This window comes from Sphaerodactylus townsendi, linkage group LG06 (assembly GCF_021028975.2).
Source record: "Sphaerodactylus townsendi isolate TG3544 linkage group LG06, MPM_Stown_v2.3, whole genome shotgun sequence".
Lineage (NCBI taxonomy): Eukaryota > Metazoa > Chordata > Lepidosauria > Squamata > Sphaerodactylidae > Sphaerodactylus > Sphaerodactylus townsendi.
Window position 1 is genome coordinate 95782476 of NC_059430.1, and position 17733 is coordinate 95800208.

The following is a 17733-nucleotide window of genomic DNA, read 5'->3' on the forward strand; positions in this document are numbered from 1 at the left end:
GGTAGGCTGCCAATTAACAGTTCCCTTGTTCTAACAAGTCTGCTCACTTCATTTCCCCTGAAATAAGAAATGGAGTGGAAGAGAATCTTGAGCATCAGTTAACTGGGTTTGCTCTGATCTTCTTCCCTGACTTTTCCTTGTATCATTTAATTCATCACAGAGAAAATAATGACTGCATTTCGATCCAGTGATTGAACCTGGTATTGTTCCCAGTATCTCCTGCGTCAGTAAAGGCTGGAGAAATGCGGGATACTCTGTAACATAAACTCAGTCCTGGGTGACAGTAAATAGGCTTTTATACGATTGTACATATAAAACATTGTGAACAGAGGCCATGGAATTCCAAATAAAGACCACAATAATGTTAAAGTCCATCTTTGAATGGATTTCTGTCTTTCAGAGCACTGCTGCTCTGCAGAACTCGCTATCCCTTATTTCTGAACAATGGGTCTGTATAGAAAATATACCAAAGCCTCAAAATGTATTTCATATGTTTAATATAGAACTACAGAGCCCTAGATGTCAATAATGCAGTTTCATTCAAGGTAGACCGTGGAAGTCAAGAACACCTTTTGAAAACATGGCAATGTTGTAAAAGAAAAGCAGTAGCTAGACATTCTACACTGAAGGGCATTTTTATTATTTTTCCTTGAAGGGCCAGAAATGAGTAAGTACCTCAGCATTTGTTTATGGTTCGTGGTTTCTGGGAGGAAGAAACAGACGTGTTAAAATTCCTGACTCTATTCTGGGAGTTGAAGCTGATTGTGGATGGGTAGATGGTTTGGAAGCTGGCAAAACAAGTACATGAAAACTTCCAAAGCCCTTTGGCATTTTGAGGTTACCCCCTGATCAGGCCAGTTATGAATCCTGCACTCTTCATGCCACCCTGTGCCCTCCTATCCTTAAATACTGATAGTTGCAGAGGCCACTGAACTGGCCCTGGATCCGCGGGTGCTTGAGTGGGGGAGAATAATCGTACAGCAGGAAATTCCCACAGTGCCTTCCAATAGCTCCCCTTCCTCTGTCCATTCATTCAGATCAGGGTTGTAGGCCAGGACACCCTTCTGATACTTCTTTCCGCTTTCATTCCAACCACCTGCTAGCAAGATTTGCCCGCCAAGTGTGGCCACACCAGCCATGCTCAGACCTATCGGCAGGGGGGCCATGCAGCTCCATTGATTTGTCAGAGTGTTGTAGCATTCCACAGGGATTACGTCCACCCTCTCCCCTCGGGGACCCAGCTGGCTGCCTCCCAGGACATAGGCATAGTCTCCTAAGGTGGCAGCACAGTGCCAACCCCTTGGGCTACTCAACCAAGAGCAATCTTGCCAAGCATCTGTGGTGGGATCATAACTGCAAACAGTGCGAGAGTAGGCATTATTTACATAGCCACCGGTTGTCAAGATTTTGCCACTGATGACAACGCTGGCATGGCAGCACCGCGGCAGCTCCATGTTGGCTTTGGCGTGCCAGCTGTTGGTCGAAGGGACGTAGCACTCAACAGAGACCAGGGCCCCCTTGGAATTGCGGCCCCCGACAGCATACAGCTGCCCATTAAAAGGACTGAGGCTGAAGTGAGTTCTCTTGTATGACATGCTATCTAAGTGCAGCCATGTTTTGAAGCGTGGGTCATACCTGCAAGGCAAAGAAGATTGTCATTTGAAATCCCAGTATGCTCCCATGATTGTACTTCAGCACATTCAAGCAGACAGTGAACGATTTAAAATCTTTCCTTCCCACCACCCTTAACGATATTTATTTTTGTGACTAGGCTAAGTTTTCCACAGAAAACAGGCAGGATCTATGTTGAAAAAAATGTACTCTATCTGCCTTATATTGAGTCTGATAAGAAGTACATCTCCAAGGTCTCACATACAGGTCTTTCATCTATGATCTGACCTATTTATAACTGGAGATACCTGGGCCTGAATCTGGGACCCTCAGTATTCTGCCTTTGAACCATGACTTATTCCAACCAGCCTTAGGACCAACAATCTTTTTGACTTCACAACACATTTTAAATTAGTCAAGATTCAATCCAAGTGCTTAAATCTCCCAGATTATATTTCCAAGTGGATATATTCCAGGAACAAATTTGGCACAGACCATAGCTCAGTTATTAGAGCACAAAGGTGAAAAAGAATCTATAACCAATCAAACTAGACAATACTGAATTAGGTAGGCCAATGCCTTCACTCGGTATATGCATACATTTATATATGTAATCAAGACTGGATTAAGACCTTTACAGGCCCTAAACACTGAAAAGATTATGGTACCCCCATAGATTGTATATGCAATTCAAAATAAAACTAATAGTAAACTGTAATATATATTCTAATGAATAGCTTGCTTTCATGATAAATATCATTATTTGTATGAACAAAACACCTATTCTTCCATTAATATTTTGCCTTGAAGATACATAGCATCTTAACTTGCACAAATCAAAGATGCAAAATTATGTTGACTGTTGCTTACTCATAGCGCTATGCTACAAAAAGTTATCTCCTGCATTTTTAACGGCAGTCTTTGATCATGTCCCCTGATGTAACAAATCTGCTTCAATAGCAGAAATAAGGAGAAAAAGGCTTTATGGGGCTCTCTTTACTTGAAGCCCTGAGCACATGCTTAATGGTTAATCCAGAGCTATGTGTAATATCTTCCCCAAATACCTCTCTCCTTGAAGCCTTATTGGTATTTCTGTTACCTGCACACATTGTTAAGTGCATGCTTTGCCTGGTTCCGAGCATCGTTTTGATCTTCTCCCCCTACCACATAGAGAAATCCATCCATCACCACAACACACTGGTTGAAGCATTTTGCTGGCATCTCTGTTAGCTTATTCCAGTTTCCCTCTTCATCCCTGTAGTTAACGTCGCTGCTAAGGGCCTTCTCAGCTGAGCATGGACGTCCGCCCACTGTAATCAACACTTTGTGGCCTCCTCGAATCTTGGTCCTTCGGGACTGGAGGCCATTTTGCTGATACGGTAGCAAGTGGTAATTCATAGCATCTACCAGCAGCTTATGACATTCCGGGTTCTGCATCATACATGGCACAGGTTGGATATAGTTGATCAAGTCCTGAGCAGGGATGGTGCCAAACCGAACATTGTTCAGGAGGTCAGCAGCATGTTTGAACCGTTTGGAGTCAAATTCGAGCCATTTCATAGCAATCTGGAAGCCTACCACTTCATCAGGGATCTGAAGGCAATCATCCATCAGCAGTTCGTTGAGTTGATCGAAAGTAAGTTTCATGAACTGCTCAGTGTCAGAGAACTCCAGGAAATGTTCTGTGATAAACTTCCTTGCAGCCTCCTTTACCTGGTTGAGACTGTATGTATCTGCCATATTGACAATATATACCCAGTTTTCCACATTCATTTCCTGGATGAGGAAATCGGTGCATATGTTGAGCAGAGTATACATCTGCAGGTGGCTGGCTGTGGAAATGGTGCTGCCAATCGTATACAGGGAAAGACTCAGCTTCCCTGTGTAGGCATAGGCTATCGCGGTGGCCAGACCCAAAGAAGAGATCTCTTTGAGGTCTACTTGTTGAAGCTGGAGATCTGTTGTAAGCAGGCTTCTGAAATAATCGCTGCAGGAGGACATCACCAGTTTGTGAACACTGAAGGACTTTGTTTTGGTGGTGATTGTGAGGTCGCAAAGTAAGTGCTCTTGGCGCATGTGACTCATCACCTGCAGGACGCTGTTTCCATGGCTCGGATCGATGACTTCAACAGCAGTGCAGAGGAACCCATCAGAACCGTTTTCAAACAACCCTTCCAGTTGGTGCTGCTGGTCAATATCAAAGGAAGGGTCTTCGACCATTGTGGTGTCAACAGGAGACTCTCTCTTCACTGCCTTGCTCTTCTTTGGGGTTTTCTTCTTGGGAGCCATTGGTGCAAGAGATGCCTGCAATTGCAACATTAAGGGGGAAGTCATGTTAGGTTACACGCACATACACATGGGTCTTAATAGTTGAATTGATTTGGGAGAGAAGAATTCCCACTCCTACTACCGTACTACTACTAAGTCAGCTACAGTGGTCTTTGGACTGACCTCAATCCACTCACCTACAGAGAAGACCAAAACACTACAACCAAAACTGGAGCAGCTTCAGTTCAATTTAAGGCAGCAGTTTTCCCAGATCTTTACTTTGATAAGTTCCCAAAGATGACCAAGATTCCTCAGTAAAAAGTGTTGATCTAAGGGACAGCATATAGGTGGCTTACAGTGTTGTGTTGTGAAAGGCTAGAAGGCTGGATTTCAAGCAGATCTGAGTTCAAATCCCCCCCCCCCTTCATGTCAAACCAGACATCTGCTGGAAGTTCTGATTCACAATGCCTTGAAGGCTGGGTTTTTTTAAACTTCCTTTTTCAGATGTATGAGGGCCGAATTCAGATAGCTGCAATGGCATGCAGGGGAGGGATTGTTTTCCCAATCTGAAACAGTCCCAAGAACCCGATATGTGTCCTGTTTATAGTAGCTGCCCAGTATGGTTTCAGCTCAGGAAAGCAACATGGGCGCAGAAGCTTAACCTCCTCTTTCCTGAGTGCCCTGGTTCTGATCTAAACAAGACTCCCTTGGGCCTGTAAGTTAAGTTTTTTACAAAATCAACAGAAGGTCTGAACACAGAACTCGCTGAGTATATCTGGTTTGGTCCTCAGCCATGAAGCTCACTGAGTAACGTCTGCTGGGTTCTATGGTTGTCAGCCTCCTGGTAGTGCCTGGAGATTTCCTGGTACTCCAATGGATTTCCTGGTACTCCAATGGATCTCCAGAAGACAGGGGTCAGTTCCCGTAGAAAAATGACTGCTTTGGACCCTTCTGAGGTCGCATCCCCCACCCCCCAGGCTCCCCCCCCCCATCTTCAAGAATTTCCCAGCCCATAGCTCTCTCTGTTACTCTAACCTACCTCACAGGGTTATTGTAAGAATAAAATGGGGAGCAGGAACTGTCTGGACTTTGCTATGAGCTCCTTGAAAGAGGGTAAAAAGTGATTAACAGATATTGTCAACGTTTGTAAAGCCTCATCTTAGATGTTCAACAGAGGAGTAGAAATGCAACTCTCTTGCAGAGTAATAAGAATAGAAAGTATGAATGCTCTTCTTCCTCCCCCCAATATATACGCGTTCAAGTAACAAATATGTATACATTCAAATTCCTATAATACTCCAAGCAACTGAAGAGTTACAGTATTTGGTCTTCTGAATCTTAGGTTGGGCTTAGAGATTCCTAGTAGTGGGACTATCCTACTTTTAACACCTTCTAGGACTGCCCTGAGCTCTCCCTGCCCCGCTCCCCCACCGAATATTTCTCCTGCAATGCTCCTCACCTCACTCAGGCCAACCCAAACATAGTATGAAAGCAAATCCCATGACTCATCCAGCTCTATGGGTGATCCGAGTTCCTGACATTTTGGCTTGGATCCGAAGCAGCGTGAACGGAAATGCTGCTCTAGTGCGTGGGATCCTTGTGATCCAAGCTCTTTTCAAACCCTCTCCCCTCTTGTCAGCCCTGATTCCTTCCTCTGCTGAGCTCTGAACTGGTGCTGAGCCCTTAGTAGTTCTTGTTCAAGGCTGGGGATGTCTGGATGCTTTACATCCAAGTAATAAAAGCAGAAAGTTTCAATTGGATCAAAAGCACAGGGAACTTTTATTATTATTATTATTATTATTATTATTATTATTATTATTATTATTATTATTATTATTATTACTATTACTATTACTATTATTATTATTGTGACAGTGTAATATTGCTGAGCATTTTAGTGTGCACAACATGTTCACCTTGGGGAAGGGGGCTGTTGTATTATTTCCCTACCTCCCAAGGGCTTTGCCTAATGTCAGAGTCCACAGTGATGTTGTGATTCGAATCTGAGACTTTTAAGCTCAAGCTTCTGCTGTTTCATTGCATCAGTTTTATGTCAACCCCTTCCCAACCACTCATCCTCTTCTTTTGTTGCTGGAATCTCTCCTGACCAATAAAGTAGCTAGCAGGATGTGGAAACACATACAGCGGGTCTCTGGAAAAGGCAGATAACTCATCCTCCGAAGCTCCATCAACACATGCAGCAGACTTGTGTGTGAGATTCTGGAGGTGTAGAATGTATTGTATCATTGCATCCTGTGGGTGGAGGCATATGGCTTTGAATAGTCCCCTGCGTAAACAGAGCTTCCTACACATTTTTATATCCCCCTTTCTCTCCTGTAAGGAGACTCAAAACTCCTTAAAAACTCCTTTCCCTTTCCCCTCACAACAAACACCCTGTGAGGTAGGTGGGACTGAGAGAGCTCTGAAGAATGGTGACTATCCCAAGGTCATCCAGCTGGCGTGTGTGGGAGGCACAGGCTAATCTGAACTCCCCAGATAAGCCTTCACAGCTCAAGAGGCAGAGCGGGGAATCAAACCCGGTTCCCCAGATTAGAGTGCACCTGCTCTTAAGCACTACACCACGCTGGCTCTCACTAATATAGCTAATACATCGATTTGTTTAACCCAGCTTTTCTCCCCAGGTAGGATGCAAAGCAGCTTTCAGTGTTACAAAGTTGCTTCTGTTTCTGTTGTCACAACAACCCTTTGTAGTAGGTTAGATTGAGAGTGTGTGTCTGAGCTTCCCTGGCCCAGCAGGGATTTAAACCTGGACCTTCTGGATACTAGTCTGAAATTCTGACCAGTACATGGAGTCAGGCTGGACAAAATTTTCTACTTCTTGCATTCATGTTAATTGCAGAGGATTTAGTCCGCAGTGGACCATTTGAGGCGGCAACTTCCTTTTTATATATACACACATAAAGAGGTACATACAGCCTGGTGTGGGGAAACAGCCTGAAACACAGCAGTGTGAACTTCAAGGGCTGGGGACCTGGCAAGAGGGCACCTGATCTCTAAACTGAGCATGGTACAGTTTTAAATCCCTGACAGAGAAAACCAAGCTGTTCCTCAGCTGTTTCTGTCTAGCATCCCTTCCCCTGTGCTGAAGGGGGAGGGAAGATTTGAGCCCCTGAGTGACAAACCTGTTTGTTACAGGACAAAAATAGCTGAGGCACCTCTGCCTTGCATCTTTCAGAGCTGGATAACAGGATCAAGTTTCTGGAAGGCTAAGCAATCGATCGTTCTTAGACCAGGAAGGGGAGAAGCCCAGGACAAGAAGTCGATCACGGATCTTGTGCCAGATTCAGGTTTACAACTTTTTGAGCTAGCCCCTGTAGCTGTGCCTTAAATGGTCATTTCATCTGCATTTATTTCCTTTGATATTTATACCCATTTTACTCCTCAGCAGAGACTCAAAGCAATTTACAGCATTGTTCTGTCCTCCTCCCCCTTGGATTAACAATCTTGTGAACGTTAGGCTATAGAGAGCAACTAGTCCCAGGCCACCCAGTGTGCTTCTATGACAGAGGCAGGGTTTGAACCTGGCTCTCCCACATCCCAGTCCAACACCCTAACCATTGTACTGCTCTGCCTCAACATGTTACGGGCAGTTTCATCTGCTGACTGCTGCAGAATCGTAGTTGGATCCAGGAGCGCACATGGAAACAAAAACGCACTTAAAGCAGTTCCACTTATGTAAGCAATAGCATAATAGCTACAGAAACACACAATACTCTAAGTTTACTTTTAAACCCAAACACCCCAATGTACTCGTGGCAGAATGGGATGCATAGCAGATGGTTCACATGATTTCTGGCCATGCTGTTTTGTTTTGTTTTGTGGTCAGCAACCATCCTAGGTTACACATGACTAGAACAATTTAATAACTTAATCCAGAGGTGGGATCTAACCAGTTCTCACCACTTCTCTAGAAGTGGTTACTAATTTTTTCTGAGTGCCAAGAAGGAGTTACTAAAGCAACCTCCCTGCCCAATAGGGACTGGAGGTACGTGTGTGCGGCGCCACCACTGTTTGAATCCCACCACCATCGGAACCTATTATTTAAAATTTTTGGATCCCACCACTGGCTTAATCCTGGGCACATTTTATTTTATGTATCAAAATATTTATATCTCACCTTTTCTCAGGGCCCAAGGTGGTTTACAAATCACAGTGGTTTACAATGTAAAACAGACTAAAAGCCCAAATTACAACCCACCCAACCCCTGCCAATGTCGTTATTCCATTTAGGGAGTTTCAATATGCCTAACTTTCAGCAGGGTTTTTTCCCCCTTCATAAATATTAATATCGAGTGAAAGTTCCAACTAAGAGAAAACTTTGACGGCTCTTAGTTGTCATGAACAAATCAGAGATTACTGTTGTGCTTTTTTTTTGTTTTAAAAAATATTTGCTATAACTCGTTGGTTATGATGTCTCTGTGCAGGCACTTCAACAAAATGGATTTTGTTTTTTCCCCAGAGTCACCTGATGACAAATCTTTGGAGGATTATGAATATGTTCTCAAGAAGATGGGCATCACAGAGATCTTTCTTTTTGGGGTATGAAGGAGACTTTCCCAAACAGATGAGGCAACAAACCCCTCTTTCCCATTTTATAACTGGACATATATTTTGCTCTTAAACACTCCCAAATGGGGAAGGGGGCAAGTGTGCAATATTCCAAGAGCAATTCTGAGAACACTTTCTCTGGTGTAAGCCCCACTGAATAGCAGGATTCTAAGTAGATTTGCTTAAGTTTGTTTCTTGCTCATGAGGTTCTCCAGGTATTGAAAAGTATCAAAAATAATTTTAAAATAATTAAGAATTCAATTGGTCCATAGCCCACAAGAATTGGGCTTGTGTGGAGCTAAATATTGATAATACATTTTGCCATACACACCAAAGCTATGTTCCCATTTGTTTCTGGAGGGGAAAATAGCAAAACCAGACTGCACATGTGAGACTCGGAAAACATGCATACATTCCTCTTACCCTGCAGAAAGCAATATGCACATGGATCATGTTACCGACCATTTACTATCAATAGCAGAATTTAGCACGGAGTAACCACAGCATATACTAAAATCATCATTATATATATATATATATGCATCATAAATCCTCTCTTTTTCCAGCATGTCACAATCTAGATCTTTGTCTTTATTCTCAGCATATTTTATATAACAATAATATTTCTAGCTTTAGAAAGTTCAAAGTGTTTTACATAGTTCTCGCAGAAAAGCTTTTCTGCTGTAAAAGTTTTTAAACCACCAAGGTAGATTAGATCTGGGGTGGACTAATCCCTTTAAGGGGTTATTGAAAGTTAGTGGAATAAATGTTGCTAGTATTTAAGACACTATTGGACTTCTTTTAAATTTTGCTGCAATAGACCAACATGGCGATCCACCTGGAATTCTTTTCATTCACTTTTTAAAAATTTACTCAGTAGGTAAGAAGGCATCCTCCCAACTGGTTAGAAGTCAGCATAATGAATGTGTGCGTCGGGATTCTCAGTGATCTTGCTTCAAGATCAAAAGAAGCATCTCACTGAATCAGACTCCTAGCAGTGAGGGTGGCAGGTTGAGAACTACCAGATGCTGGCCGTGCAGACTGAAGACTGCCTGCCACTGGATTAACAAAATATTCCTCTGTTGCTTGTGGGTTGTATTTTCATTTTTGAATGGTGACTTTTTGACTACAAATAAAATAATTTGGTTGGCAGGATTGCCAACCCCAAGGCAAGTACTGGAGATCTCCTAGTATTACGATTCATTTCCAACCAACAGAGATCAGTTTCCCTGGAGAAAATGGCTGCTTTGCTGGGTGGATTCTATGGCATTGTGCCTTGCTGAGGTTCCTCCCCTCCTCAAACCCTGCTTTCCCAGGGTTCCATTCCCACAATTTCCAGACATTTCCCAACCCAGTGCTGGCAACCCCATTGGATGGTGTTTGGTTTTTTTCAATCATAAAAGTCAAGGCTGGTGTTCAAGTGCAGGGCATGAAGCCTTCTAGTGCCCCTCCCCTAAGTCAAGTCAAGCTTGTTACCCAGTTTCCTTCCCCTCCACCCCATCCTCCCCCTTATAGAGACTTTAGGGGAATCGAAGGTTGTTTCTCTACTCCATCTCCAAACCAAGACACATGGAAGCTCACTCCAGTGGCTTCTGTGACTTCATGGGTGAGCTCCCATTTTTTAAGGAGAAAATGCTAGGGGAGGTAGAAGAGACTGGCTCCCTCAGCCAGACATGGTTCTCCTGCTTCTGGCATCCCTCCCACCAGGAAATGGGAGATTGTCTCAGAAGCCCCTGTGGTAACACAAACACTTGTTTCCTGATGGGAAAGTCACCTAGAGGGAACAGGACGTAAAACAGAGCCATGCTACCTGCTCCCCTCCCCTCCCCTCCAGAAAACAGGAGATAGTTGTAAAGAGCCCTACAATATAGCAAGGTGCTTGGTACAGTCTCCCATTTCCTGGTGACAGTAGGGAAGACAAACATATCTGATTAGCAGTGAGCCCTTTGCCAGGCTGTGGCCCTTAGGAAGTACCTAAATATATGAAGAAAAAATTATTCTGTCTGGCTCAAAAGAACAGCACCAAGAGGGAACAGGACATAGGTACCCCACCATGTAGTGGCTTGAAATCTCTGTTGTCATTTCCCATTCCAATCACAACAGCTGTCCCTTTCTTCTGTAAAAACAAACAAGAAAATACAAAACCTGCTGGGCTGGCTCTGTACTTAGTTTGGAACCGCTCCACTGACCTGTCAAGGACTTGGTAAATATTCGTGGAAAGGGCAGATTAGTCTGTTGCAAGTTGTTCTGAAGCTAAAGGTGGCCTTTGGCTCCCTACCTCAGCGTTGAGAGGTTGATCTAACGGAGGGTGAAGCCACGGTGTCTGTATGCTTTGCAAGTGAAAAGAACCGAGGAGTCCGTGTCAAGGAGTCTGTGCCGAAAGCCAGACCCCCAGTAGCTCTCCTCCTCCCCTTTCCCAATTCAGCCAGGCCAGCTGACCGCCCTTCTCATATCCCCCATCACCTTGGCTGAAAGGGAGTGACGCAAAAAGAGGCTGACAGGCCAAGCAAGGGAGAAGAGCTGAGCCAGCCAAAGCCAGTTCTGTAGAGCCTAGAATACATGTGGCAGCTTTGCCACTGCAGAGGGTAGCTTAGTTATTCCCCTGGTTCTGATCTCCCCTGAGTCACTAACTCAAGCCATGGTTCTTGCAGACTCAGCTTCTCCCCCTGCCCCACTCTGCTTTTTTTGGGAAGGTAATCATATTAGCCTACCCTACCGGGCTGTTATAAGAATTACTCAAGCCAGTGTGTTGTACATATGCAGGAAGATTAAATGGGAGACTGTACTGTACTGCTTCCAGTTGCAATTTTTAATGTTCTTGTATGATTTTTTCAAGCTTTAAATCTTAACATTTCATTGATGGGATTTTTCTAGAGATTAGAATTAAACAAGCGGGCCCCCTACAAAATTCACATGGAATCCCATCTCCGCCCCCTCATGGCTTCAGGTCTCTCCCCCCCTCCCCCCCATCCTCATATCAGTTTGCCCAGTGAGACCTCCTCCTCCCATTTCAGCTCTACTGTCTGCAATGGGACAGCTGAAGAATATTGTTTGCACTCTTTAAAATGGTGGGGGGGAGTTAAAGACCCTTTTTATGTTTCAGGTTTTTCTGCAAATCTAGGGGGTCTCCTAAAACTGCAGAAAACTATTGGGGTGAGCGTGTCCCTATCTTCAAATTTAAGTATCCATGGGCAGGGAGCACACTTGGGGATTAGCTATATAGATAACAGGAATAGTATGTCTCTGGTACAATCCAATATGGTGGGAGGGAGCATCTTGCATTTAAAAATATGATACTGCTTTAAAAATGCAGACTCCTGCCTGCTCTTTCCCTTCCTCTGGAAGGGTGGATGCCACTTCCATCAGAAACTGATAGATGCTTGGCCTGAGTAATTTCCAAACAAGTATGCCTTATTGGTAGATAACCATGATTGTTACAGGACATCACCCTTTTTCGCATGGGCCCTCATTCCTGCAAGCCATGCCACTTTAGACTACACCTATATGACACAATCATTTTTATCATTATTGAAAATTCTCAAACATCTGGGCTGGATAAAATGATCTCTTCCAGTAAAATAGGATTTCTGGACTATTTGCTGATCTCACCCAAGAAAATGGGAACAACCCAATGCGGAACTGGCACAAAACTGGGGTTAGAGACTCACACTAGGATCTAGGAGACCAGGGTTCAAAACCTCATTCTGTCTTGAAGTTTACTAGGTGGCCTTGGAGTAAGTACTTCCTCTTAGGCTTCTTCTGAACATGCAGAATAATTCACTTTCTATCCAATTTCAATGCACTTTGCAGCTGGATTTTACTGTGCAGAATAGCAAAATCCACTTGAAAACAATTGTGAATGTGGATTGAAAGTACATTATTCTGTATGTGCAGAAGGAGCCTCAGCCTCACTGGTCTTTAGGGTTTCCATCTACAACTAGGGCAGGGAACCTGCGGCTCTCCAGATGTTCAGGAACTACAATTCCCATCAGCCTCTGTCAGCATGGCCAATTGGCCATGCTGGTAGGGGCTGATGGGAATTGTAGTTCCTGAACATCTGGAGAGCCGCAGGTTCCCTACCCCTGATCTACAACGAGGGACATTCCTGGATATTTGGGGGCAGGGGAGCTCCCAGAATTACTCCTGATTTTCAAACTACAGAGATCAGTTCTCCTGGATGAAATGACACCTTTGGAGGGTGGGTTCTATTGTGTATCATAGAGTCCCTCCTCAGGCACTGTCCCCAAATCTCTAGTAATAGTCTAAATCAGCAGCATACCTACCAGAGTCCACCTGGCTGACTCTAAAGCTACCAGTTTTCCCATGGAAGCTGATGTCTGGAAATCAGCTGTAATTCTGGGAGACCTCCAGGCTCCACATGGAAGTTGGTAACCCTATCTCACAGGGTTGTTATGAAGATATAATGGAGGAAACTACTAGTCAAACGCTCTCTGTCTCTCTGGCCCCATCATTCAAATGAAGGAACGAAGAACATGTATGTCACTCTTCTTTAGAGAAAGACTAGGGTTTAAAACCCTACACAGACCAATATTTAAAAGCTTTCGGGTCAGCAGCGTCTTGCCAGCTCTCAAAATGGCGGCTGCGCCTCAGCAAAGAAGCCTCCTGCCCTAACTCAAAATGGGAAAGTTCCAACCCATTTTCCACTCAGCTGATGTGTTTTTTTCCCTCTGCCCTTATCAGAGATGGCGATGTTTGTCCTTAACTACCTTCTCAGATTTGGAAGCTGTTGACCTCTTCCAAGATGGCGTACGACAGCCTTAAGACTGTGCACCCTCCTTCGCCGCCGTTTCGTTTTCCCTTAGCAAAGATGGCGACACGAGAAAAGCAAGAGAACGGAGACGAGCGATTTTGGAAGCCCCGGGTTCTCCTGGGTAGACAGTGAAGCAACGGCCACTTCCGCCGCGAAGAGGCCTCGCCAGCAGTAAAAATGGCGGAGTCGGTACTAGAAGTTGTGGGGAAGCTGCAATCGAGGCTTTCGGGCAGTTCGGAGCCCAAGAAGGTAAAAGGATCTCCTGGAGGGAAGCGAGAAGGGGGGCGGTCGGTCGCGGCGTTGGCGGTCGCCCGGTAGATTGATTAGTGGGGGTGGTCGGGTGGTGGTCGATGTGGCCCTGAGGGCCCCAGCAAAGGAGACGAGGACTGGAGAGGAGAAAAAGGATACTCCTACGAGAGCGCTTGTGATATGTTCGTCTGGTGAACTGGGAGGGCGCAGACATGGGGGTGTAGCGGGGGGCCCTTTCTTGAAAGTCTGACGGCGGGGGGGGGGGGAGTACAGAGAGATGGTGAATTCCACTCCCCTCCCTCAATATTAGGGGGAAGCTATTGCCAAAGCAGGGTGACTCCCCCCCATCTGAGTTTCCAAGGGCAGGTCCTGAAGGGGGCTTAAGTCGGATTAAATTTTCTCAGGCCCCCCTGGGATTTGAGCCAAGGAGGCTGCAGAGGGGTTAAAAGAAGGGGGGCCCTGTTCGCAAGGTCTCCCTTCCTGCCACCTTTCACCTTACTGTATGTGTGTGAAAGACGCGGGTTTGGGAGGGGCAGAAGCTTGTGGGGTCCAGAGCCCACTCCCGGGCATTAAACTGATTTCGTGGCAGTATTTTGTCATAATCCGTCTGTTAGCCTTCAAAGACCTTCCTCATTGCCCTGCTTTTCACTCTTCTTCTGCATTGGCTCCTGTTCTCCCGGATGTGCACAGGGAGCAGGTTTGCGGTTGGGATTCTTCCTTAGGCCCGTTGGCAATATAAATACAGATGATTGTCAGGGTCTCTCAGGTAGTGTCTCTTGGACCCTGTACTCACCCCTGTTTAGCCCATGCATAGAAAACAGCATCCCTAGTTGGAACCCTAATGTAGGACCCCACCTCAGTCTACACTTCCTTGGTTGTAGGCTTGACAGCTCCCCTCCCCTGTTGCCCAAGCCACTGGACTACCATGGACCCCCAACCCACCTGCACTGGGAACTTTGTGGAGAAAGGCAGAATTAAAATCCTTTAAGATTATTATCTCTGTGGACTTTGAATGTGTGCTAATGGCATCTGACAAAATGTGTTCCAGTCCCTGAAAGTTCATTTTGCCATAAAAGCGTTGGTCTTGAAGATGCCAGGGTGCTCTTTATTTTTGCAGCAACCAAATAATGCAGGGTACCCCACAACAGAAAAAGGAAGGGGAAAATCTGTCTCCCTCAGGATATCTGAAGGACAGTCTTGAGCTCTATTCATAAGATTTTACCTTTTAAACTAAACTCAAGACTGATAGCTGCCTCATGTGTGTTCAGTCTTGAAGATCGTAGTCCACTTAATGAAAAAGTTTTGCCACAATAAATATGTTAGTCTGCAAAGTACTCGTTTAAGGCTTTTTTTTAAATTGGGGGGTGGGTTGGTTGGTTTAAACTCTTTTAAAAATTTTCCGGACTAATTAATCCGGATTATTTGTAGCACTCTGGTTTTGTACACCCACAGTAGGTGCATTAACAATGCCTCTGGAATTGTTCTTTAAGTATCTCTTTTTGTATGTACTGGTATGTACAGGCACTGTGGTTTTCCTTACTGGTTTTCCTTACTGTATACGGAAGGGTTGCAGGGCAAGATGTTTTGGACAGGTGTGGGTGGGTTAAATGGAGCTCTGTTTTGTTATACTTTTATCCTACTCTTCAAAGAGGCAGATTCCTGCCCCCATCTTGACAGTACTTCTGTGAGAAAAAAAAGTTTTGAGTCCAGTGGCACCTTTAAGAACAATGAAGTTTTCTTCTTGGTGTAAGCTTTCATGTGAATGCACACTTCTTCAGATAATCTGGACTCAAACTTTTTTCTGCTGCTTCAGGCCAACATGGCCACCCACTTGAAATAATTCTGGGAGATAAGGTAGGTTGAAAAAGTTAAAGGTGTGCAGGCACTCCTTTACTGAATTGGGACTTGAAGCCGTTAGGTGTCTAAGATGAGCTTAATAGTTTAACCACTGTGCCATATTGTCTGTCTCTAGAAAACTTAAAAGGAAAAGGAGGGTCTGAATTATTCCCTCCTCTAATCCTTTGAACTCTGGAAATGTTTAGGTGTGGAAAGAGATAGAAGTTAGCATATTAATTACTTACTGAGCATCCCAAGTGCTGGAAGGAAAGCTGTTTTTTCTTTTGTGGCCTGAAACCACACAGCTAAGAGACGTTCCTAAAAGTGCTTTTTGTATTTAGAAGGTTTATTGCTTGCTCAGGAGCCATCTGAACTTGCTTCCATTAAAAACAGACTCCTTTGGGGTTCTGGGAGCTCTACTATGTTAGGCAAAGATGCACTACTTGACAGCTGTTCAAAAATGCTTTCAGGTTTGCATGGGATTGGGGGGATCGTCTTATCCTAGGGAACAAGTTCCAGAGCACTGTTTTTTCATGCAGCTGTTCAACAAACCTCAGCTTCTCCTCCAATTCTCTTCTTGTCCCCAAGAATGATTTTGAGTGATGGCAGTTGGTAGGTTGTTGAGTGAAAAAGTATGCTAGACTTGATGGACCACTGGTCTGATCCAGCAGGCTCTGTTTATGTGCTTATGTTATTTTGTGTGTGTCTGTGTGGAAGGGTAACGTGCAGAGGAAGGGGAATGTTATATTAGATTTTTTTAAAAGGTGACATTGTTTCTGTCTGTCTGCATCCCCGTATATATAAATGAATATTTTATGATGGGGTTTGTGGGATGTGATTTGATCTGTTATATCCATTTTCATCTGAAGCTCATGCGTATAAGAAAACGTGGTAGTAGGCTGGCTGTTGTCATTGGTGGATTCCAAAACCATTTCCTGGTGCTGCAGGGCACAGTCAGTGGGTTAGAGAGCTGGCCTTGGAGAAAGGTCTTTCATCTAATTCAGGGTTTCCCAAACTGAACACTTTCAAAGCACTCTATATATGAAGGGAGTAGTGGAAAAAAGATGTTTATAGATACATAGGTTTAAGCCTGGATATTCTGGTTCAGCCCTCTGCCCATTGCTTTCTTCCATTTTATTTTCATAATGTCCCTGTGAAGTAGGTTAGGCGGTCTGTTTCTAAGAGTCCCTGGTATGGACACCCGTTCAAAGTAACAGAGGCAGGATGTTGCTTGATCTTTCATCCCTTCTTTAACCCAAAGCCTTTCAGGCTTGAATGAAATGAGGAGCAAGCCCAGAGCAAGTAGCTCAGGCTAACAGGCAACAGATACCATCTTTGAGAATGTGGTAGGGGGAAGCTCTACTGTGTGACTGCAACAGGAGAAACCGATCTAATTGCACCCACTGAAAAGCACATCATAATTACAAGAATTGGACTAGAACAAGGTAAGGCTGGAGACCCAGATCGTGCAGAGAAGTAGCAGGCAGCCTCCTCCAGTGATACGGGGCAGAAATTTCCCTTGAAAAATTTCCAGTGCTATATTTTTTGTGGAAAATGTCCTGCCCCAAATATGTAAATAAAATCGCTTTAATGTTAGGGTTGCTGTGCTTAAAATCAGTCATGTTAGATGAGCTACATGTGTGATAGGTAACATGGACAAACCCCAGTGGCTTGTGCATGATGCATTCACATTCTTTTGCTAGTTGTTTACATTTAATTATTTAAACTTGAATTTGGAAAATTTTCCTGTAAAACCCAGATTGCTTGCTTTCTGTATGAGGAGATTCTGAATGCACGAGGGCCTTGCACTTAATTTTTTTCTTGTCGTATCTTGCAATGCATTTTCAGGCGTCTGACATGCCGTTTGGAAATTCCTGATCTGTCTTCATTGGGGACCGTCAGCTGTAGTTGCCTTTTGGAGTAGGGGCTGTGGTAGAGAGGCAGAATGACTGCTTTGCATGCTGAAGGTCCCAAGGACAACTCCCAGTATTTCCAGTGGAAGACCTCAGTCAGAGACCCTGGAAAGCTACTGCCAGTCAGAACAGACAGGAGTTACCATGGTAGACCTGTGATCTAATGCAATAGAAGGCAGTTTCTTGTGGGCACATACCTTGGCAAAATAATGTTTTCTTAGCACAATTTCCCACTCATTTTCAGCAGTGGATGACTTTATTCAGCTAGAAAATCTAGTGAGTTCTGGTTTTTCGGCCTCCCTTTACTATCCATGGTAATCACTGGGGATTTTACGGTAGGTTTTACCTGTGCAGTAATCACGGCCCAGAAATCTTTTTTTTTTATTAAAAGAAGATTGTACATCTTACCAGGAGACAACCTATCTCTTGTGTTGGGGAACATATTTTAAATGTAGATAGACTCTGGATTAGTTCCCCGATTTTTCACCTAACTCAGTGGCACTCAAGCTGTGGTTG

General features: G+C 44.3%; 2 protein-coding genes across 5 annotated transcripts in view; one reads left to right on the forward strand and one right to left on the reverse strand.

Annotated features, from left to right (window-relative positions):
- Positions 1-480: 480 nt before the first annotated feature.
- LOC125434452 (kelch-like protein 31) lies at positions 481-10876 on the reverse strand. 4 transcript variants are annotated; one of them, XM_048499859.1, is made up of 3 exons: positions 10727-10876; positions 2711-3915; positions 481-1635 (listed from the first exon to the last, which is right to left on the reverse strand). In XM_048499859.1, the coding sequence occupies exons 2-3, from the start codon at positions 3898-3900 to the stop codon at positions 903-905; spliced, it is 1923 nt and encodes a 640-aa protein (XP_048355816.1). In that variant the 5' UTR covers positions 3901-3915; positions 10727-10876; the 3' UTR covers positions 481-902. The 4 variants fall into 4 exon arrangements, with proteins under 4 accessions (XP_048355816.1, XP_048355815.1, XP_048355817.1 ...); XM_048499858.1 differs by having other exon boundaries at positions 10638-10876; XM_048499860.1 differs by lacking the exon at positions 10727-10876 and adding an exon at positions 7023-7092.
- Positions 10877-13286: 2410 nt separating this feature from the next.
- The window catches only part of ELOA (elongin A), a 28516-nt gene continuing 24069 nt past the window's right edge, over positions 13287-17733 (forward strand). Inside the window, exon 1 of the mRNA XM_048500878.1 lies at positions 13287-13468. Coding sequence (XP_048356835.1) covers positions 13397-13468 — 72 coding nt within the window. The 5' untranslated portion in view covers positions 13287-13396. The remainder of the gene's footprint in view (positions 13469-17733) is intronic.